Below are 24,979 nucleotides of genomic sequence, written 5' to 3'. Positions count from 1 at the left end.
TGCGCGGGTCGCGCTGCACGTCTCCACTGTGTCCTGGCAACTGTGTGTTTCCCAGAACACAACGGGGGGGGGGGGCATCTGCGGCTAGCTTGTCCCGGATTATCCAGGTATATGCACCCCCCTCCCCCCCTGAAAGGTGCAGATTGTGGCACCGGAGGGGGGGGAGGGATCACATGAGCGGAACTTCCACTTCAGGGTGGAGGTCTGCTTTAAGGCTGCCTACCCCTGCTGTAGATTATTCTGCATGTGCCCAGATGTACTGTGAGTAACATTTTAACTGCCCACTAGATGGTGCTTTTCCCTTTTTACACACACAGTTGCAGTTGGAGAAATCACATGCGATTTGGACTGAAATCACACTGCATTCCTGTTCAAATCTTATGCAATTCTTCATGTAAAGTAAGTGATAGTGCTGCGGTCATGTTTATTGCACTTTAGTTTAATCGTTTGCACTAGTAGCACATTGCACTTTATTATAGGATGGTTGATTGATTATAGCGCAACACTATCACTTACTTTACATATCATCTCTGGTACTGACCACGTTTTAAGTGTTGCAGCTGTTTTCATTTAAATAATTTCACGTAGATTCCATTTTTGCGCTTTAGTAATTTTTGTTGTAATCATGCAATTCTTTTCAGTGCGATTTGCACACTTTTTTTTTGTATTGGCGCAAATCGCACCACAACGTTTCAGTACTCGGTATTGGCGAGTACTTAACCGAAAGCATCAGTACTTGTACTCACCGACAAAAAAAAAAAAAAAACGGTATCGGTGCAACCCTAATTTATAGCACATATAGAAATAAATGTGAAAAAAGAAGCCCAAAGGCTAACGCTGCGCTAGAAAAAAGATTTTTGTGCTAGATATGAAATATAGTGACTAGACTAAGCTGCCAGCACCAAAAAGTCGAATAATATAGAAATAAGCAGCACTGCATAATACAAATAATATTATTAACACAGAAGAAAAAGACGGCAGAAAAACGTCAGTCCATTAAGTCTGCTCCATTTTTTTTACATTTTTATTTCTTTATAACCAGAGAAACCCCAAAAAAAATCCATAAAACACATTTATTTGTGTCGTTTTGAGGCTTTTTATCACATAGAGTTGACACAAAAAACTATTTTCTTTTCCATTCTCTCGCAGCCATTTGGTGTGAAAATAGTTCCCAAACATTGGCTCTGAACCTATTTTCTGTACACTGAGAATTCATTCCTTTTATCTAACCTTCTGCTTTTCCAGCACCTTGTAAGCTGTGAAAACACCAGTTTATCACCTCCGCCTATCTTGTCACCTATCAATCTCATCGCCTCCTGAGTTCCTCACTCACTACTATGCAAACAAACATGGGCCCTTTTGGCTGCCCTACATCCCAAGCTGGGATACTCAGCCTTCTGCATTGCAAATGCTCAATGTCTCCGGGGTCCCTCTCTACTGCCGCCTTCACATAATACTGCACAGCTCCAAATATCACATAGAATAGACAAAGAAAAAGATTTCATTCACTACAATAACAACATCTGGCTACAAACTTGCCATAAACTGGACTGCGGGTTCTGGGATTGTCCTCAATCCCCGGGTCCGAAATAGAAACTGTATAATGCTCATCAAATGTACAAATCAGCCACAAGTATTTCATATTTCAATGTCTCCATTAAAAAAAAAAAATATGTAATCATTTTTAGTTTGTTAGATTTGGACAGAATTGTAAAGCGCTGCGTAAACTGTTGGCACTATATAAATTGTGTATTATAATAATAATAATATTAGAAGAGCAAAAGACCAAATGGTCCATCAAATCAACCCCATTTTTTAACCATTTAAACCATTAAACCGTTTTTTAACCACTTAAGGAGCCTCTTTCTGAGATTTTTTTCTGCTAGAAAATTACTTAGAACAAAAACAATTTATAAATAACCCCCAAACATTATACTTTTTTTTTTCCTAACACCCTAGAGAATGAAATAGCGGTTGCTGCAATACTTTCTGTCACACCGTTTTTGCGTAGCGATCTTACATGCGCACTTTTTTTGGGGAAAAAAATACACTTTTTTGAATAAAAAAATAAGATGGCAGTAAAATAAGCCCAATTTTTTTTTTTATATTGTGAAAGATAATGTTACGCATTGTAAATTGATACCCAATATGTCACATGTCAAAATTGCACCCACTCGTGGAAAGGCGACAAACTTTTACACTTAAAAATCTCTTCATAGGCGACGTTTAAAAAATTCTACAGGTTGCATGTTTTGCCTTACAGAGGAGGTCCAGGGATAGAATTATTGCTCTCACTCTACCGATCGTGGCGATACCTCACATGTGTGGTTTGAAGACTGTTTTCATATGCGGGCGCTACTCACGTATGTGTCTGCTTCTGCACGTGAGCTCATCGGGACGGGCGCTTTTAAATTTTTTTCATTATTTTTAAATTTATTTTACCTTTTATTTTTACATCATTTTTAAGAAAAAAAAATTGTGTCACTTTTATTCCTATTATAAGGAATGTAAGCATCTCTTGTAATAGAAAAAAAAAACATGACAGGACTTCTTAAATATGAGATCTGAGGTCAAAAAGACCTCACATCTCATATTTACATTAAAATGCAATAAAAAAAAAAAAAGAAAGAAAAATGTTGTCATTTAAAAATATATATATAAAAAAAAAGACATTTTGACGTCGCTGCCGCCCCGCAATGGTATGGCGACAGGTGGGGGCCATCCTCCCCTCACTCATCTCCATACCCAGCAAGGGAGAAGATCCGATCGCCTCCGCCGCTGCCGACGGCTCCGGTAAGCGGCGGGGGGCATCGGAGGGAGGCCCCTCTCCTGCTGCCGATAAAAGTGATCTTGCGGCGAATCTGCCACAGATACCACTATTATCGGAAATCAGACTGAAGAAGAGGATACCGGAATTATGGCAGCTAACTGCTGTCATAACAACGATATTCCTCGTCAAAATACAGACGTATAACGACGGTAGTAGTTAATATTATTTATTTATTTATGATTTTTTTTGTTTGTTTGATTTTTAAGAATTTTTTGGACTACATAACAAATGATTATTTTTTTTTATTTACAATCGTTTTATATTGAGTTTTCATAAAGAAGGATACAAACAGATAACTGCGGTGATATACTCTGCATACAGTAGAACGTACAACAAAGGATTACTTGTATGGGTACAATACCACCAGGTACGAGTCCAATAAAACCAGAACTTCAGAGGTAGTAACCGTACTAGTCTTATGGTAGGCGTGTTGCTCCCCATCCCGGATCACCTGTCTATCTATTTTAGATTGTAAGCTCTCATGAGCAGGACCCTCCAAACCATCTTGAATTGAATTGTATTGCAATTATATTGTCTACTTTTAGCCCTAGTTCACGCTGAATGCGGCTTTGAAATCGTGCGACATCACTTGAAATCACGTCAGTGCAACTTCAGGTGCGACTTCTGTGCAAATTCATGCAAGTCACACCTGAAATCGCCAAAAGTACTGCAGGAACGACTTTTTCAAATCAGCGCGGCACCGCAAAGTTGGCATTGCACCGATATGAACGGTTCCAATGCTGGCAATAGGGTTGTGACTTGTCATGCGGTTTGATCTATGAAGTCACATGACAAGCCGCACTGGTGTGAACATGGGCTTATATTGTAAAGTTCTGCAAAAATTGTTGCCACTAATTAAATCATGTAATATAATAATAATAATAATAATAATAATAATAATAATAATATAAAGCCGGCAAGCATCCCGAGGCTTGTATAGTTTGGGGCTGATTTACTACCAAAAATCCTATTTTTTTTTCCTAGCACATGATTGGTTAATTCAAAGCGAACTGTGAGCTGCTAATAATATAGTTAATCGTATCATTATTATTTTTAAATTAGTGTATATATTTTGAGTACCACATATATTTTTAATGTGTTTTTCTTTTAACAGTAAGAAGTGCATATGTCATTACTGACCATTGTTTACATGTGGAAATGGTCTTTACATATGTGTGAGAAGTAATAAATCAGAGTCGAGTCTCCGGGGGCTCCTTTCCTCCATTGTAATGTCCATTTATTTCTAGTTACCTCTCCACCATACACACTGCTAGCTCTCCTACATTATAAGTAGTAAATAAAAGGAATCTTTATTCATTAATGCAGTGACCTAATGCTACCATGCAGAACTCATCTCTATAATGCCGTGTTTCTCCGAAAATAACACCAGGTCCTATATTAATTTTGGCTACAAAAACACAGTAGGGCTTATTTTCAGGGGATGTCTTATTTATTTATGTACAATAATCTACTTTTTTTTTTTACAGGAATAAAATGTCGTCAGCCCGCTCCGAGCACTGCAGAGGGAGGGGCCAAGATCCCTGCTGGCGTCACCCCCAACTCCGAGCACTGCAGAGGGAGTGGCCAAGATCCTGGCTGGCATCACCCCCAACTCAGAGCACTGCAGAGGGAGGGGCCGAGATCCTGGCTGGCGTCAGCCCGCTCCGAGCACTGCAGAGGGAGGGGCGAGATCCCGGCTGACATCACCCCCAACTCCGAGCACTGCAGAGGGAGGGGCGAGATCCCGGCTGACATCACCCCCAACTCCGAGCACTGCAGAGGGAGGGGCCGAGATCCTGGCTGGCGTCAGCCCGCTCTGAGCACTGCAGAGGGAGGGGCCAAGATCCCCGCTGGCGTCAGCCCACTCCGAGCACTGCAGAGGGAGGGGCCAAGATCCTGGCTGGCGTCAGCCCACTCCAAGCACTGCAGAGGGAGGGGCGAGATCCCGCTGGCGTCAGCCCGCTCCGAGCACTGCAGAGGGAGGGGCCAAGATCCTGGCTGGCGTCAGCCCGCTCCGAGCACTGCAGAGGGAGGGGCCGAGATCCCGGCTGACATCACCCCCAACTCTGAGCACTGCAGAGTGAGGGGCCGAGATCCCGGCTGACATCAGCCTGTGCTGAGTACTGCAGAGCGAGGGACTGAGATCCCTGCTGACGTCACCCCCAACTCCAAGCACTGCAGAGGGAGGGGCCAAGATCCCCGCTCGCGTCAGCCGGTGCCGAGCACTGCAGAGGGAGGGGCCGCTGTTGTCAGCCGGGAGGAGAGTAAGAGAGCTCTGACGGGTCATGTGAGTGCCCAGCGGCACTGTAAATAAGATATTTTCTACAATAATGTTACATAAAGACCCACACTGGACATTCTGTAAGCCTTTTACAGTGTGGATTACGTGATTTTACAAGAACTTTAACTGGGGCTTATTTTTGGGGTAGGGCTTATATTGTAGCCATACTCAAAAATCAAGATAGGTCTTATATTCAGAGTAGGTCTTATTTTCGGGGAAACACAGCAGGGTGATCAGAATTAACATTTACACGCTGGGGTTGATGTATAATAACTGGAGGGAACAAAATCGGGTGCAGCTGTGCATGGCAGCCAATCAGCTTCTAACTTCAGCTTGTTCCATTAAGCTTTGTCCAAAAATCCTGGAAGCTGATTGGTTTCTATGCAAAGCTGCACCAGTTTTTGTACTCTTAAGTTTTAGTAAATCACTTGTCATTGCAGTTTGCATTATTTTGTGATTAAACCTGAGTGTGGATTTTTTTAAAGTCATATTTGAAAACTAGTGGCAGGCTTGTTGGTGACATAAGAAAAAAGCAGGTTATGAACTGAGAAAAAATAAATATCATTTTTCTTGAAAATATTTTATTAGCATACTTCAAAATCAGTTTTGAGTTCAATCAGACGTGAGATGGCTGTACCTGACGTAATAAAAGCTGAGTACTGTCTGTGATCATTTTTTTTTATTTGCACCATTACAATTTTCAGGACATGCTGTGTTCTTTGTTATGTTGATATTTGTGTCTGTTTCCCATGTCATTTGTAAAGCTCATATTTTTTTCAATAAAGCTTTTATGGGAAAAAAAGGATATGCTTTTGGGGTGTTCCCTTCTTCTCAGTACTGCTTGAAACTTGGAAGAAGGGGCCACAGGGGCTACACCCCGATAGATTGTATTGGAAATATTACAAATGTGCCAATTCAAAAACCATCACAGACAGAACTCAATGGGGTGGATTTACTAAAGGCAAATAAACTGTACACTTTGCAAGTGCACATGCTCCAGAGCTTAAGGAATTGGATGAAGCTTCAAATATAAAAATTGATATTCATTTACATTGTAGATATCTACAAAAAAATTTTTTACAGGCTCTATTGATATCCATGCTTGGGACAAACATGAATCTATACTCCCACACTGAATAAAATTCAACACATTAACAATAACATACAAAGCCATTTACAACTTTGCACCAATCTACATCACTAATGTTATCTCCAAATATCACCCAAACTGTCCTCTCCGCTCCTCCCAGGACCTTCTGCTCTCCAGCTCCATTGTCTCCTCCTCCCATGCTCGTCTCTAGGACTTCTCCAGAGCCTCTCCCATCCTCTGGAACTCCTTACTCCAATCTGTCTGGTTATCTCCTACTCTATCCCTGAAAACCAATCTCTTCAAGGAGGCCTATCTTGCCTTCAGCTAACAACCGAATCTTCTATTTCTCCCATCAATTAATCCCTCACAGTTATTACCTTTTGTTCCACCAGCCCCTCCCTATTAGATTGTAAGCTCCCAGGAGCAGGGCCCTTCTAACCCTCTTGTATTGAATTGTGTTGTTGCTGTATTGTCTCCCTTCATATTGTAAAGTGCTGTGCAAACTGTTGGCACTATATAAATCTATATAATGCATTACTTTAACTGACAATTGTGCGACCGTGCGACACTGTACCCAAATAAAATGTATGTCCTTTTTTCCCTACAAATAGAGCTTTCTATTGGTGGTATTTGATCACCTCTGCGGTTTTCATTTTTTGCTCTATAAACAAAAGACCGACAATTTTGAAAAAAAAAATATATATATATTTTTTACTTTCTGCTATAAAACACATACAATCATTTAAAAAAAAAAATCTTCATTAATTTAGGCCAATATGTATTCTTCTATATGTTTTTGGTAAAAAAAATCCCAATAAGCGTACATTGATTGGTTTACGCAAAAGATATAGCGTCTACAAACTATGGAATAGATTTATTGTTTTTTTTTTACTAGTAATGGCGGGAATCAGCGATTTTTAGCAGTACTGCGACATTGCGGCTAACAACTCTGACACTATGGGGTTGATTTACTAAAGACAAATCAACTGCAGTTGCTCCAGAGCTTAGAAAATGAGGCAAGGCTTCACTTTGCAAAGATTACCCAATCACACGCAAGGAAAATAAATATAAAAAACAGAATTTTTGCTTGCACATGATTGGATGATGGAAGTCAGCAAATTTTCTGCTCATTTAATAAGCTCTGGAGCAACTGCACTTTGCCAAGTGCACAGTCTGTTTCTCTTTAGTAAATCAACCCCTAAGTGACACTTTATAGGGACCAGTGACGTCAATAAAGTGGTATGCACTGTCACTGTAATAATGACACTGGCAGGGAAGGGGTTAACATCAGGGGCAATTAAAAGGTTAAATATGCTCCTAGGAAGTGCTTTATTACTGTGTGTGTGTGGGGGGGGGGGGGGGGCGGTGATTTGGCTGTGGGAAGAGAGAGATCTGTGTTCCTGCTTAGCAGAAACACTGGATCTCTGTCTCCCCTACTAGCAGAACATCGATCTGCCTTGTTTACATAGGCAGACCGCTGTTCTGCCTCTCTCATTAATGATTGGTGGGTCCCGCTGATTGGCTCCCGCTGGACATCGGTGGCACGCGTGTGAGAGCCACAGACCTGGAAGAGCGAAATCAAGTACCTGTACATGATTTGGTGCAGGAGAACCGTCGCCCCGCAGTATATGTACGCAAGGCGATTGGCAAGTGGATAATAATAATAATACTGAAAAGGCCTCAGGCACACAGGACATTTATTTAACTCTCCTAGGAGCCAGCAGCGTTTTTGCATAAAAAAAAAAATGCCTGAAGCTTGTAAAAGTGTTCTAAAGCTTTTACAGGCATCAAGCAGAAGAAATTATTTATTCTGGCCATTGAAAGCGCTAAACACGCCTAGCGTTTTTTTCTGCCCTAACTCTGCTCTTGTACTGGCAGCCCATGCCACAAATCGCTGCAAACAGCCGAAGGGCGTTATTTATGAAAGGCAAATCCACTTTGTACTACAAGTGCAAAGTGGACCTGGAAGTGCAGTCCCTGTAGATCTGAGGGGGACATGCAAGGAAAATAAAAAACAGCATTTTAGCTTGCACATGATTAGATGATAAAATCAGCAGAGCTTCCCCTCATTTCAGATCTACCTCTCAGATTTACAGCGACTGCACTTCCAAGTGCACTTTTAGTGCAATTTCAAATGCACTTTGCACTTGTAGTTTGCACTTGTAGTGCAAAGTGGATTTGCCTTTTGTAAATAACCCCCGTGTGTCCATGCACATAGGGATAACATGCAAGGGAGTTTAGAGGCAGGAAAAATAAATGAAACACCCCTGGGAGCAACTGGAAAAACGTTTAGTGTGCATGAGGCCAAAGAGTTAAAAAAAAAAAAAAAGCAAAAAACTAAAAGAATATATAACATTTTTCTGACGTGTTTTTCTGCTAAGTTTTTCTGTTTCTATACCCACACTTGATGCAGTTTTATTCCAACATGCAAATTTAAAAATGCGAAAATTGCTTAGATCCGCAACAATATAGAAGATCCAATTTTAGTTTTGTCTTGACTTAGCTGGAGCAAACATTGCACAGCAAAGCACAAAGTAAATTCCGCCTATATACACTTTAGCCTGCACTCGCATGTTTGCGCATATTTCATCATTATTATTATTCACGATTTTTATGGCGCCAACAGTTTACACAGCGCTTATTTCATGAGCATATGAACTTCTTAGCCACACAAGATCCATGGCACATTCATATATCCTTTAGTAAATCAAGCCTACCGCATTACTAAATCTATATTAGTATTAGATGTATTAGAAGTATTAGACAAACTCACAACGCACGTGGCATTTCTCAGTATATACAGCACCGGCCTTGTTTTCCACTCCGCATTAAGTGACAAGAAGCTCCCCCAAGCTTGTTAATGGTAATCTGTGCTTTGCCCAATGTAATAGAGCACATTCGGAAAAGTAAAATCTGTTTTTACTTTCACCAGTATCGTGTCACCTTTCTTTAACTGCAAGGAATTTAGTCTAGCCTGGCCCAGATGGAGTGCAGAGATTTAGAATGGCATCTGGTGAAAGTAAGTCTGATAAGTTTGAGCACAGGAAGTGCCTTAAACCTGCAATCATTGTTCAGCTCTGGTAGCTGCCCATGACTTATGGTGCTGAGAATTTTGCTGTGCGCCTTTTTTTTTTTTTTTTCTTCTTCTTCAAAAAGCCAAAAGAAAAAAAAAAATGTGTGATGAAAAAATATATACATAGAGGTGTTTTTTTTTTGTTTTTTTTTAAGCTATTTCTATATTCAGCAAAAATTAAATAAAAAAATAATAATAATAATATTTAAACCCTAGAGCCACCAGTTAAATCTACCTGTCATTCTAGATTGGCATTTTTTTTTTTTTGCTTTTTTTAGGTTATTTTATTTTTTTAGCAAAAAAATAAATAAATTACCATTTAAGCCTAGGTTCACATTGCAGCGATTTGGCATGTCAAATCGCATGCCAAATCACTGGCTATTGCCGGCAATGGCACTGTCTGCATCGGTGCGGCACCGCAAAGTCAGCATCACACCGTTTCCAAAAAGTAGTTTTGGTGACTTCGGGGTGCGATTTGTATAGACAGCTGTGCAGCAACCCACACAGATGTCTCGGAAAATGCCTCCCCCCCCCCCCCCCCCCCCCGAAATCGGGATTGACATGCGGGAATGAAATCATGCAAGTTCAGCTGAACCCATGACTTATGGTGCTGAGAGTTTTTTTATGCATTTTTTTTTCTTAAAAAAGGCAAAAAAAAAATGTGCGATGTAAAAATGTATACGTATAGGAGTTTTTTTTTTTTTTCTTGAATTCACCATTTAAACCCCAGAGTGAAATGTATATGTATCATTCCAGTATGCCAATTTATTTTATTTTTTTTTATCTTTTTTAGGCTTTTTTTCTTTTCAGCTAAAAAATGTATTTGTATTGTTCTAGATTAGTAATTTCTTATTTTCGTAATTTTTTTTTTTTTTTTTTTTTTCAGCAAAAAAAATAATTTACCATTTTAACCCCAGTGCCATTAGTGAAATGTATCTGTATCATTCTAGATTCATTTACATTTTTTTTTTAATCTGTTTTAGGCTTTTTTTATTTTCAGCAAAAAAAAAAAAAAATAATGAATTTACCATTTAAACCCCAGAGCCATCAGTGAAATGTATTTGTATCGTTCTAGATTAGTAATTTCTTATTTCTTTATTTATTTATTTTGTTTTTTTTTTCAACAAAAAATGTATTTACCATTTAAACCCCAGAGCCATCAGTGAGATGTATTTGTATTGTTCTAGAGTAGTAATTTTTTTATTTTCTTTATTAAGTTTTTTTTTTTCAGCAAAAAATTATATTACCATTTAAACCCCAGAGCCATGAGTAAAATGTATTTGAGTTGTTCTAGATTAGTAATTTCTTATTTTCTTTATTTAATTTTTTTTTTTAAATGAATTTACCATTTAAACCCCAGGGTCATCAGTGAAATGTATTTGTATCATTCGAGATTGGCAATTTTTTTTTAATCGCTTTTAGGCTTTTTTTATTTTCAGCAAAAATAAAGAAAAAATGAATTTACCGTTTAAACGACAGAGCCATCAGTGAAATGTATTTGCATTGTTCTAGATTGGTAATTTTTTTATTTTAGTTTTTTTTTTTTTACTTTTTTCAGCAAAAAATGAATTTACAATTTAAACCCCAGGGCCATCAGTGAAATGTATGTGTATCATTCTAGACTGGCATTTATTTTATTTTTTTAATAATCTGTTTTAGGCTTTTTTTTATTTTCAGCAAAAAAAAAATTAATTTACCATTTGAACCCCAAAAGCCATTAGTGAAATTTACCTGTATCATTCTAGATTGGTAACCTAGAGGGAACATATTATTTTGTTATGTTTAGTTATATACCATGTTATATTGCAAGGATTGCACGCCTCACAGCCATGTCGTATGTTTGAGGAAAAAAAAATAGTACATTTAATAAAAATGTTATGACAATAATAAAAAAAATAGTAAATTTAATAAAAATGTTATGACAATAATTATTATCATTACCTAAAGCCTCATCATTTTAAAATGACAGAGATGTTTATAATTTTATAATATCATTTTATTTTAATAGTATACAATTTTATACCTCTAATGTTCTTTGTACAATTCTTACTAAGTGATCTGCAAAGATTTGAAGGAATTGTGCACATTTAGTATTCCCAAAAAAACAAAAAAATTCTTCTGATCTGTATAAAGCTGTATAAAACAAGACAGTTTTCCACTGGCTGGAAAAGAAAAAAAATAAGTGATGGTGGAAAAGACTGCGACTTGTGTTAAAAAAAAAAAAAAAAAAAAAAAAGGATCTGCATTCCAACAAGATCAGGTTTACCAAAGAGGTCACTTTTACACCAAGCTATGTCCACTTCAAATCCTCAACGAGGGAAATATAAATTCTGATCATCAGAAGTGTAAAAAGTTCCACTTTAGTAACTCAGCCCCTTTGTGTCATTTGTGTCACTTTCCTATGCTTTCTATGTTTGCTGGAGCAACTTCAAACAGGTGTTGTTTTAATGTGGTTCCCATCTCATTAAAGTCCTACAAAAATATTGAGTCTTGCTTTGCTATCACCCCATTCACACTTTAGCACTTGCTTTGTGTTCTTCAGAGCCTAAAAGCCCCTTGTATGAAAACCAGTAAAAGATATGGGAATTCCTCTGGCGGCCCCTGGGGAGCGTGACAACCATGTGTCACATGTGACCTGTGCTACGCCGAATATTAATCTGAACAAAGCCTACCGTGCCTCTTGTGATATATCTGGAAAATATTGTATTTATGTGATCGGCTACACTTAGCAAAAAATGTTTTAATGGTAACTAATCAAATAAAGCAAATTAAATATAAATATAAAATAAATACATTTTTTTAAATGTAAGTAGAACATGGATAATACGAATACCTACTATTTTCTATGTTTGTTTAGCTGCAGCGTCATTGCTCCCCATTACACATAGTTACATATAGTAGGTGAGGTTGAAAAAAGACACAAGTCCAATCTATGTAGTCAGTGTCCCTAAAATAGAGACAATGGGAAAACAAGTGCTCCTTTTCATTAATGTTCTACAACTGTGCCCAGCCTAGCACACACTTAAAGTGGTAGTAAAGTCCCTATTATAACTTGGACCTACAGCTAAGCTTACAATCAGGCTTACCTGTACGTACAATGAATATCTCCTAAACATGCACCAATATAGGAGAAATTCACATGATGCCGATGACATTACCTGCGCATGCACAGCGACGCTCTGCATTCAGGGCACACAGTATACCATGGAGTGCGGAGCGCTGTGTTGATGTCATCGCGGCCCCAGCAATTCAAGCAGTCAGAGCCCGGGAACCCAGAACTTCGGCCGGGTGAAGATGAAAGTGATGGAGGAGTCGTCGTGACAGTGATGCACTGGAGGGATCAGTTTACAGGTAAGTCTGTCATAATGCGTTAGTATACAGTGCGTACAATCATTTAAAAAAAAGGGAGGTTTGAGGGTTTGCTAACACTTTAAGTGGCATCTTTAGCTGACATCATTAACCATTATCTACTCAACAGCCAAGCCATAGTAAAGCTGGGCATAGATCAGTGATGGCGAACCTTGGCACTCCAGATGTTTTGGGACTACATTTCATTTATGTGTGGTCATCCCTGTACATTAGATAGACTTCTGTCAAATGGGAATCTTGGAAAATATTTCATGATCAGCAACTGTAGCTGCTCATCAGTGTATTCTGAATGCAAAGAATCCTGCTGTCAAGCTACAATGTCCTGGCGGGAGGGGGATTTATCCAATTCACTGTGCTGGTGTGGATTGATGGTCCATTATTGATCGAAAAAAACACGAGTCTTTGATGGCCAGCTTAAAGTGGAAGTAAACTCCCCTATCGTTTTCAGCCAAGGAAGCTGCCATCTTTGCCTCTGTTTAATCTTCAACTGCTATGGTGCTGCACATGTGATTCGTTATGACAGCAGCCATTGGATGGTTTCATAGTTTGGCTGAGAGCACAGCCAATGTGCAGTTAGCATTCCCAGCATGCCTTTATTTTTAACTGTTTAAATCGATGGGTTTACTTCCACTTGAAGGGTTTATGTACACAGATATCTGTAGGTGTTTCATGCACTTAGTGTAAATTCCCCATTGCTTTCCCAAGCTTGGGGAGTTGTGTTGGCTGCATACATCTTAATATACAAGTGTATGGTTGTATGTGGCTTTACTCTTGTAAACGCCATTGCTTCTTTGCATCAGCGTTTACCCATGCATGCACGTGTAAGTAGGGGTTAGTACTTCTTTTAGGGAAACCCCAACCCTGGATGGGTGTAGTGGGTAGGGCTAGCCTCTTCCTTTATAATCTGGGGCTGGAAGAATCTTAGGGCAGACAGGAAAAGGTTGCCTTCAGAATACTGTTATGTAAGATGACTGCCCAAGAGAAGTTATGCCCTTTAGGTAGGCTCAATATAAGCCCCATTGGAGGACCTTTCTAAGGGAATCCACAATGAGGGAACTGGAAGTGCTGCTTGACATCCTTGTGTTAAAGTTGAGTCTAGACTGTAGAGTGTTGCTGATGTCGGGTGCCAGGAAAGATGTATATTGGAAAGTACTGGGCCCAAGGTCGGGAGTAACCAAAAATGGTGGAGTTCCTCCATGCTACAGGTGCATGGTACCCCATTCCGTTCTACAGTAGGATGTGTTCTTGGTTAGCATGACCATTATTGGAGACAAATTAGGGCCCTGCTTACATATTTTACAAATGCAAAACGTCTGCTAGACACATGGACTTTCTACAAAGGTCCCTGTGCATGAACCCTAACTGACAGTTCTCTCGGTGGAAGGCTCTTCCAGGAAGACTTGGACACAACACTCAGGATAAGTAGTTTTAGTCGGTAGGCTGAGTTTCACAGCCTTGATGAGTCCACATAATCTTTCCTTTTACCAAGCATATTTTAATAGTAGAACAGCAACGAAGGCCTCCCGGGGTGAAAGGAAAAAAAAAAAAGGCTACTTATACTGTTTGCGTCTGCAGTTTTATGACACTTCTATTTAGTAAGAAATCCTCGCCCAGTATCGGTTTTACACAGAGCCTTTTTTTATCTGCAGTTTTATGTAGTAGAAAATCTTCTCCTAGTATTGATTTTTATGTGCAGCCCGGAGTTCAACTTTTATAAAACTTACCAGACAAAAACCTTAAGTGAAATAACACCCAAGTATAACCGCCGTGTTGTCTTATTTACCGCCGCTGTGATCACATTACATTTCATCTCCAATACAAATACTTCTAACTCCTGCACATCTTTATGTTATCTATGCACAATATAGAAATGTCATTTAAGAAGATAATGTGCAAATATTCGATTTTTAAAACATGTATTTACTTTTTTTTAAAGTAAATACAAAAAAATTAAAAATTTCTATAAATGTTCCTAAAAAACGTAATAATAAATAATCCACAACACTTAATTGTTAGTGTCATAATGACAGCTATATTCAGTCATAAGTCTGTTCATTTCCTCTTATGCCTTGTACAAACGGTCGGACATTCCGACGACAAAATACGTCTGATTTTTTCATACGGATTTTGGCCGAAACTTGTCTTGCATACACACGGTCGCACAAAGTTGTCGGAAAATCTGATTGTTCAGAAGGAAGTGACGTAAACAACGTACGACGGGACTATAAAGAGGGCAGTAGCCAATAGCTTGCATCTCGTAATTTATTCTGAGTATGCGTGGCACTTTGTCCGTCGGAATTGTATACACATGATCAGAATTTAAACAATCAGGTTTAGATCCAGCTCTCAAACTTTGTGTGTTGGAAATTCTGAGGGAAAAAGTCAGATGGAGCCCACACACAATCGGATTTTCCGACAACACGATCCGATCGCACATTTTCCGTCGGAACGTTCGACCGTGTGTACAGGGCATTATTGGCTGTCAATGCTCAAAATGTTGGTGCTTACAGAAAATAAAGCCACGTTCACACGTCCGGACTTTCCGGCAGACTAGATCCATCGCACAATCCAATCGTGTGTGGGCTAATCCGATGGTTTTTCATTAAAAAAAAAATCAGACGGACCTAGAAATAGAACACGTTTCAAATCTGTCCGACGGACTCAATTCCTATCGAGAAAACCGTTCGCCTGTATGCTGGTCCCATGGACCAGATACAACGCAAGGGAAGCTATTGGATACTGGCTATTGAGCTTCCTTTTTTAGTCTCGTCTTACCTCATCACGTTCAAAACGGACGGACTTTCGAATGGACTTAATCCGTTCGTGTGTGGGCAAGTCCGTTCGTTCGGAAGGTCCGTCGGAACTCCGCCGAAATTCAGTCAGGAAGACCATCAGACCTAGTCTGCCGGAAAGTCCGGTCGTGTGTACTAGGCATTAGAGATTTGTACTGAAAGCACATCTGTATATGAAACAAAAAAACCTAGGTCAGCCATTCCTAACCAGGGTTCCTTGAGAGGTTGCTAGAGGTTCCGTGAGATGATTTTCCATCTGATGGTACGTTTATATTTTCAGGTCCATTGCCACTTGGAAGAAAGTAGCATGACACCAATGATCTATATAGCTGACTGTAAGGGTGACATTCTAACCACCAATCTAAGGAGGGCACTCTTCCTACTGACCACCAATGTAAGGGGCATTTTCTAAACTTAACAGCGGTTGCCTGAGATGTGGTATTGACTTTTCATCTGATGGTGCCTTCATCATTCCAGGTCTATCACCATTTTTAAGAGCCAGTAGCAGGACACCAATGATATATCTGTTTGTAAGGGTGACATTCTTACCACCAATCTAAGGAGGGCATTCTTTTTGGTGCATTTGTAGTGCAACTGCCTTGTGACAAAACACACTGCAAACGCATGATGCCTGATACGTCTGCTTGGGGTGACGTTAATAATTAATGGCACCACAAATGCGTTGTGTATTTACAACGCGTTTCTGAAACTTATGGCAAAGTGCATGTTTTCTGCACGCTTTGTCATGTGTTCAGGAAATGCTCAGGAGTTGATTTACTCACCCACCAAACACACCCAATCACATGCAAGGAAAATGAAAAAAAAAAAAACAGCATTTTTGCTTGCACATGATTGGATGATGGAAGTCCACAGAGCTTTACCTCATTTACTATGCTCTGGAGAAACTCCACTTTGCAAAGTGCTCAGTCTATTTGCTTTTAAGTAAATCCACCCCTTAGTGTTAATAGAGCCTCATAGAAACAAACATGCAAATTCAGCTAATACGGTAAAACCTTGGTTTGAGAGTAACTTGGTTTGAGAGTGTTTTGCAAGACAAGCACATTTTTTAAATACATTTTGACTTGATCTACAAGGGATGTCTTGATATACAAGTCACAACAGAGTGTGAAAGAGAGGCGCCTCTAAGAATAGCAATATGGTTACATTTAATGAAGGTACAACATTTAGCAACATATTTCTACACTAATGCCCCGTACACACAAGCGGAATTTACGGGAAAAATCTTGAATGGTTTTTCCGACGGAATTCCACTCAAGCTTGCATACACACGGTCACACAAAAGTTCTCTGAACTTTCGACCATCAAGAACGCGGTGACGTACAACACTATGAATAGTCGAGTAAATTAAGTTCAATGCTTCTGAGCATGTGTCAAAATTGTTCTGAGCATGCGTGGTCTTTTGTGTGTCGTAATTGCATACAGACGAACGGAATTCCCAATAGGAACTTTTTCCGATGGAAAAATAGAGAACCTGCTCTCAATCTTTTGCTGGCGGAAATTCAGACAGAAAAAGTTGGATGGAGCATATACACGGTCGGAATATCTGACCAAAAGCTCTCATCAGACTTTTTCCGATGGAAATTCCGCTCGTGTGTACGGGGAATTAGATGCGCCTCTCTTCTCTTTTATACTCTGGATTACCTACGGGCAGCTTTACTGCTCACAGACCAGATGTGTAACCCATCTACAAGCTATTCATCTTCCCTCTTGTGCGCATCATAAACATACACACTCTGTATAAATGGGCTGCCACTGGAAAACAGATGATTTTACAGCCCACAAGACTTATATAGGATGAAATTCAACTGAATGTGGTTGCAGCATCCTGGTGTAGGGTTTAAAACGTTAAAACAGGCGGTAAGGAGGTGATATAACGCCTCTTGACAGCCTGTCAAATGCCCTCTGAAAAGCAATCCAGGCGCGAATCGCTTTTCAGAGGGCACCGCATGTGTAACCAAAGCCGTACTGTCAGTCTTCACACGGATGTACATCCATACACTGACTGAAAGGCAATGTAACATCATCTAAAGAGAATACATAAGATGGAAGGAGCACATCTTCCTCTCCGTCTGTTTCTGAAAAAAGATACGAGGCGGATTTCATAACGAGGAAAATATGTGCGCGCGGTTTTATGTGCGGCCACAATGGCTCTGAGGTAAAGCGGAATGCTGCGGTGGTCTTTTGTCCCGAAAGAACAGCGTTTGGTCGTTTTATGTGACTGAAAACAAAGGAGGCTCATTGGCTGGAAGGTTCCACTCATTCTTTACACATGTCAGCACTTGGCAATGCTCCTTCTCTATAGGATTTCCCAATCACACCTGGAGAAAAATACGGACAACAATCACACACTGCCAACGCACAATGTTTGGCGCTCTGAGATTACTCCTATTCTTTTTTAATTTGAACACGTGAAAACTTGATTGAGAGAAATGACTTTAACCCCCCCTAAAGTTAGATATTTTCTGAAAGTACAGAATAAAATGGTGGCTGTGGCAATTTTTTAACCACCTGCCGACCAGCGCACGCCGATATACGTTGGCACAATGGCACAGCTGGGCAAATGGGTGTACAGGTACGTCCCGTTTAAGATGCCGCATTGTGGGCACGCATGCTCCATGACAGTGACAGCGGGTCCTGCGGACTCAGTGTCTGCCGGCGTCCCGGGGATCGTGTCACAGAGCGGCAGAATGGGGAGATGCCTATGTAAACAAGGCATTTCGCTGTTCTGCCTAGCAACATGACAGAGGTCACTGCTCCCTGTCATCGGGACCAGTGATCGCTGTCATGTCAGTGGTAGCCCACCGCCTCCCCCCACATATAGAATCACTCTATAGGACACACTTAACCCCTTCATTGCCCCCTAGTCTTAAACCCCATTCCCTGCTAGTATCATTTACACAGTAATCAGTGCATTTTTATAGCACTGATCGTTGTATATATGACAATAGTCCCAAAATAGTGTCAAAAGTGTCCGGTGTGTCTGCCATAATGTCGCAGTCATGACTATCCGTTATTTTGTAGACGCTATAACTTTTACGCAAACCAACCAATATTACGCTTTTTTTTTTTTTTTATATATATTTTTATGGGGTGTATTTATTATAGCAAAAAGTAAAAAAATGTGTTTTTACCAAAAATATGTAGCAGAATATGTATCAGTCTAAACTGAGGACGTTTTTTTTTTTTTTAAAGAGGAAGTAAACCCTGATGGCCTGTCTTCGGGCAAATATCTCCTAAACCGTATAGGTTTAGGAGATATTTCTTGGACCTCCAGGTAAGCCTTAACCCCCCTGGCGGTGTTCCCGAGTCTGACTCGGGATATTTTTCATACCAAAAGCGGTATCCCCGAGCCAGACTCGGGACTGCATCGCTGGATCCAGGAGGAGGTTTACTTACCTTCTCCCTCGGATCCAGCGTTGTCTCCCCGCTGTACGAGGGAGCCGTGTCTCGCTCGATGCATTACATCGCCGATCTCCGTGCCCTGCGAGCGTTGCGACGCACGGGCACGGAAATCGGCGCCAAATTCAAAAAGTGAAACAAACAGTAAACATACAGTATAATGTAATCTTACAGATTACATTGCTGTATGTAAATATTTCACCTCCCCTTTGTCCCTAGTGGTCTGTCCAGTGTCCTGCATGCACTTTTATATAATAAAAACTGTTCTTTATGCCTGGAAACTGGAGATTGTCCATAGCAACCAAAACTGTCACTGTACATCAAAAATGATTTTAGACCAGCTAGAAAACAGCGATAATAAATTAGAATCACTCGCAGAATTGAGCGATAGCGATTTGTGGGGAGATCCGTCATCAAATACTGAAAAGTAATGACAGTGACAATTCTGCAACTGAGCAAATTTCAGTGTTTTTGATTTGATTACATTATTGAATCATTTTTATTATTGTTATATTATTATTTGGTACAATTATTTATAATTATTTATTATATTATAATTTATGATTTAATTTTTCAAACTTTATCATACCCGGGATGTCTGCTAGACTCTGGTTTGGACAGATTTAAGAGAGTTATTCCTAAGAATTACAGGACTACAATATAAAACGCCAAATTTCCATGCAAAATAATGGTACCGCTTTTAGCACCTAAAATCCGAAATAATCGTACCGCCAGGGAGGTTAATCTAGGCTTACCTGTAGGTCAAAGTGGTTTGTAAGGGTTTACAACCACTTTAAATGGGGATATATATTATAGCAAAAAGTACAAAATATTGTGTTTTTTTCAAAATTGTAATTTTTTTTTGTTTGTAGCGCAAAAAATAAAAACCGCAGAGATGATAAAATACCACCAAAAGAAAGCTATATTTGTGGGGAAAAAAGGACGCCAATTTTGTTTGGGTTCAGCATTGCACAGCCGCGCAATTGTCAGTTAAAGCGCCGCTTCTGCTCTTGTTACTTTGACTTTGGATAGTAAAACATTTTTTTTCTGCCAGTAAATACCTTATACAGCCCACTTCATGTTTCTTGTCTGGTCATTAGCCTAGGCTTATGACATCATGCACAGCTTTCTCTCTCTGCCAGGAAGGGGGGGAGCCATAAGAGGGCCAATGAGAGCTGCAGATTGTGTCTGTGTAAATCCAGGAAGTGAACAGGCAGCAGCTTCAGCTGCCCACAGTTAAAATGGATGCAGCCAGACTTAGTGGAGGGAGATTTCTGCAGCACATTTGGCAAGTACAGAATCACAGTATATATAAAGTAATATGCAAAGTGGTTGGAGGGATGTTTTTACTACAAATTATGTGAGCAGACTGCAGTTCCTCTTTAATATCGTGGGGGGAGGTTGAATTGAGATTGCGATTTTTCAATGATTAATCGTGGGGCTCTACTACCTGCCAGGTTTACTTTGTTATGGTGCACAATCACTCACATGGTCATGTGACTACAAACCCTCCACAAACTTTACATAATAATGTCTATTCTACCTGTACTGCTGGCTAAAAAGCAATCCAGCAAAGATCTCTTTTCCCAAATCAACACAGGTGTAAGATGTTCCCTTATGATGTCATAGTGATCAGGTGTAATAAGGCATGTCATAGGTGATATGAGGACAATTAGACCATCGGGGACTACAAGGGAAAAGGAAGAGATTTACTATCCATAGACACTATGTGACCACTGTGTCCTATAGAGATAGAGAGGCTGGCGGGGGAAGGGCAGTGTGCGGAGGGGTCCCAGAAGACCGACACTCCTGGAAGTATCAGATGCTGCACACATCTTAGGACACAGGCAGCGCAGGTAATGGTACAGCCAGGAAGCAAATTCTATCCTCAGCCAAACGTTTCTTTTTTGGACAGAGGAGGTAATGGTAAGAACAACGGTCAAGGTGTTACTTTTTTCCCTACGTGCCATTATGGTGGCCACACACCCAATGATCTCATCACTACGATCACATCTACGGATTATCCAAAAGACAAATACTCTGTCATCGATCGATTTTGAGCAAAACCGATAGATTCCCTTGAAATAGTTTTGATTGGTCCGGATGGAAAATTTAATAGTAGGAAAGCAGATGGATCGATATGACCAATGAAACTTGAGGTGGTTATACACTAAACAATCTGATTGTACAATCCTTTCGATTCACCAACAAGTATGTAGCGCCAGGGTCTGCGCGACTTGACACAAATTGGATGGATTGTTCAGGTGTATCCTTATTTTAATAGGTTTGGTAAATCTAAAGGAAATTGTATAGTGTATGGGCAGCTTCTCTCTTATGTCTTTTACACACGGTTGGACATTCCGACAACAAAATCCGTCTGATTTTTTCTGACGGATTTTGTCCTAAACTGGTGTTGCATACACACGGTCGGACAAAGTTGTCGGAAAATCTGATTGTTCAGAACGTGACAACGGGACTACGTTGAGGCCAGTAGCCAATAGCTTTGGTCTTGTAATTTGATCTGAGCATGCGTGGCACTTTGTCCAATCGGAATTCTCTACAAACGTTCAGAAAAAGTCTGATCGGATTTTTTGTCGGAAAATTTGAGATCATGCTCTAAAAAAATTTCCATCGGAATTTCCGATGGAAAAAGTTCGATAGAGCCCACACATGATCGGATTTTCCGACAATATAATCCGATTGGACCTTTTCCATCAGAATTTCCAACCGTGTGTACAGGGCATAACAGTAGAGCTGTCCTCCCACCCCGCACAGGTTGTATAGTCTAAAGGTGACCATACACTATACAATCTGATTGTATAATCTTGTTTAGACCTACCATCAACTATGTAGTGCAAGGGCCTGCCTGATTGGATACAAGTGGAATGAGTAGTAAAGGTTTGTCCTCATGCACATTGTGGTAGGGTAGCCCTTTCATTGGAATGTCCTGCCTATCCCAATCACAGCAAACAAATGCATGACTCTGTTTTCATATCACGCCCCTCCATAACACACGGTGCTTTATCACTATGGGGTAGATTTACTAAACTGGAGAGAGCAAAATCTGGTGCAGCTGTGTTTGGTAGCCAATCAGCTTCTACCTTCAGCTTATTCAATTAAGCTTTGACAATAAAACCTGGAATCTGATTGGTTTCTATGGAAAGCTGCACCGGATTTTGCACTCTCCAGTTTTAGTAAATCGACTCCAATGCCTTTCCGCCCCCGTTCACATCAAATGCGAAATCGCCGCCTGGCAAAAGCTCTGTCCGAATCGGTGCGACGCTGACTTTGCGGCAGTGCACTGATTCCCAAAAGTAGACCCCGCAATACTTTTGGCGACTTCAGGGGCGAATTTTAATACTTCTGTCCCAGACACACAGCCAGAACTAGTAGAAGTCCCACACACGAGTAGATTTTCATGTGAACATTCTCTGTACATTGGGCGGCTTGACAAGTTTTCTTCGTAGGAATCTTACATTCGATTTAGGAATGAATGGACTTTCCTGAACAAAAACCACACACACTGTTAGAAATTTGTTGGAGAAAAACGTCCCATCCATCTTCTTAGAATATTCTAGTAAGCCCTGGTTCACACCAGTGTGGCTTTGAAATCGCACCACTCCAGCACGATTTCAGAGACGCAGATTTTGATGAGTGATTTCATTGCGGCTTGTGACTTCATTTAACAGATGTCAATGCAAGTCGCAATGACATGGCAGAAAAGCCGTGCAGAAACAGCTTGAGGCGCAACAATTTGAACGGTTCCATTGCTACGAATGGGGTGCGACTTGTCATGTGAACTTCAACTGTCAAATTGCATGACGAATCGCACTGGTGTCATCCAGGGCTCACTGTCATGAAAAACTAACATCAAATTGACCCCACTAATGATCAGAATATCCAATGAATGCCCGCTGGGTATACACTGTACAAATGTTACCCGCTCCCTGATAAACTGCCCAGAATTGGCCCCAAAGGCTGCCCCTATCCTGCCCAACATCACTTGTATTCATTATAAGAGCTGCGAGGAAAATGGGAGGCTGTATACTGGCTCCATCCAATCAGATGCAGCCGCTCTTTGGGGATTTACACAGCTGGTGGGGTTGGCTATCAAATTCAATAATATCATAGAATACGATTGGAACATTCTAATAGAATTATAGAGTATACTAATATAATAGGAGTAGAATATAAGAGACGAATGATAGAGAGTATAGCAATATAATAGGATTAGCATATAATAATATAATATATTAAAATAATAGGATTAGAATATAATAATATAATATATTAATATAATAGGATTGGAATATAATAATATAATAATATAATATAATAATATAATGAGATTAGAATATAATAATATAATATAATAATATAATAGGATTAGAATATAATAATATAATATATTAATATAATAGGATTAAAATATAATAATATGATATATTAATATACTAGGATTAGAATATAATATATTAATATAATATGATTAGAATATAATAATACAATAGAATGCACTAAAATAATAATAGAGTATACTAATATATTAGGATTGGAATATAATAGAGAGTATACCAATATAATAGGATTTGAATATATAAATAGAATACTATAATGTATTAATATAATAGGATTAGAATATAATAATAGAATAATATAATATATTAATATAATAGCATTAGAATAGAATAATATAATCTGATTAGAATATAGTAATATAATAGAATGCACTAATATAATAATAATAATAGAGTATACTAATATAATAGGATAAGAATATAATAGAGAGTATATTATACCAATATAATAGGATTAGAATATAATAATAGAATACTATAATATATTAATATAATAGGATTAGAATAGAATAATAGACTATTTTAATATAATATGATTAGAATATAGTAATATCATAGAATTCACTAATATAATAAGATAGGAATATATTAATAGTAGTTAGTAAAATAGTTAGGACCATAATAATGGAATATAATAAATGAATGGTATATTATACTAATATAATAAGATTAGAATATAATAAGATAAAATATAAAAATAAAATACACTAACCTAATAAGTTAAAACAATGATAATAGAATATAATAATGATTTTATAAGAATGGTTTAGAGCAAAATAAGATAATAGAATAGGATAAGAACATAATAAGACTATAATAGAATAATGACCTAATAAGATAAGACAATAAGTTAGCAGTGTATAGAGGGATCTGCTAAATGAAATCGATCCCTGCGTGTATGTCCAGCTTTGGTGTCCCCATTGGGAGATTGCCCCCACCTCCTGTCCCGGTGACCCCCAAAGCCCGATCCCCCCATACACAGACAGGTGAGAGATGAGACTGACCTTGGCTCTCCTTTTTCCTCTTGGCCCCCTTCTTAGGACCCCCATAGTCCTCATCGATACAGCCCGATCCATCGATGAGGTTGGGGCTGCTGCTGTCCAGGTCCCCGGAGCCCAGAGCCATCTCGGGGTTGAGTCTCCTCCTGGCCTCGGAGGACCAGTCGGTGGGAAGGTAGGTGTGCTCTGGGTAGGTATGTGGAGCGGTGGCCAGGCAGGGAGCGGAGAAGTCCGGGTAGGAGGTGTAGTCCGGCTTCTGCGGGAAGAAGGAGAGCTGCTGATAGGGGAGAAGAGGAGAGCTGAGCTCCCCCTGAGGACCCCTCATACAGCCCCAGGACGGAGCGCTCCTCATACAGCTGCTGGAGGACGGATCCATGCGGAGGAAGGAGGATGAGTGTGAGATGGAGAAGGAAGGGTGAGCTCCGCTCCTCATTCACTCATCATAGGTCTGTGTGCGGAGGACGAGGCTCGGCTTATATAAAGGGGGGAGTGGGGAGGGTTAAATCCTGGCACCTCCTAGTAACCCAAGACCCCCATGTAATGGGCTCCTCATCTGTCCTCCCAGCCTGGGAAATCCTCCACATATCACACCTTCTACATACAACCATTCATGGCTCATGCTAACAAGCGCCTTTCCCAGCACCAAAACGCATGCTGACGCAGTGTGAGGCGCGCGGCACGTTTTTGGAAAAGGGTCAGGGAATGGCGTAGAGCTGCCTATTGATGACGCGTAAAAAACGTGCGCTCATTCCAACACGTGTTGTGAGC

The 24,979-nt window shown here is 39.8% G+C and overlaps 1 protein-coding gene across 1 annotated transcript in view; it reads right to left on the bottom strand.

Moving 5' to 3' along the window:
- Positions 1 to 24,678, bottom strand: part of MEOX1 (mesenchyme homeobox 1) — a 100,775-nt gene extending 76,097 nt beyond the window's left edge. Inside the window, exon 1 of the mRNA XM_077459584.1 lies at positions 24,218 to 24,678. Coding sequence (XP_077315710.1) covers positions 24,218 to 24,644 — 427 coding nt within the window. The 5' untranslated portion in view covers positions 24,645 to 24,678. The remainder of the gene's footprint in view (positions 1 to 24,217) is intronic.
- Between the last annotated feature and the right edge of the window lie 301 nt (positions 24,679 to 24,979).

Source organism: Lithobates pipiens, unplaced genomic scaffold (assembly GCF_037356315.1).
Source record: "Lithobates pipiens isolate NorthernLeopardFrog02 unplaced genomic scaffold, aLitPip1_a1.2 Scaffold_28, whole genome shotgun sequence".
NCBI lineage: Eukaryota > Metazoa > Chordata > Amphibia > Anura > Ranidae > Lithobates > Lithobates pipiens.
The sequence above is the reverse complement of the archived record's forward strand: the minus strand, read 5'-3'. Positions and strand labels throughout refer to the sequence as shown.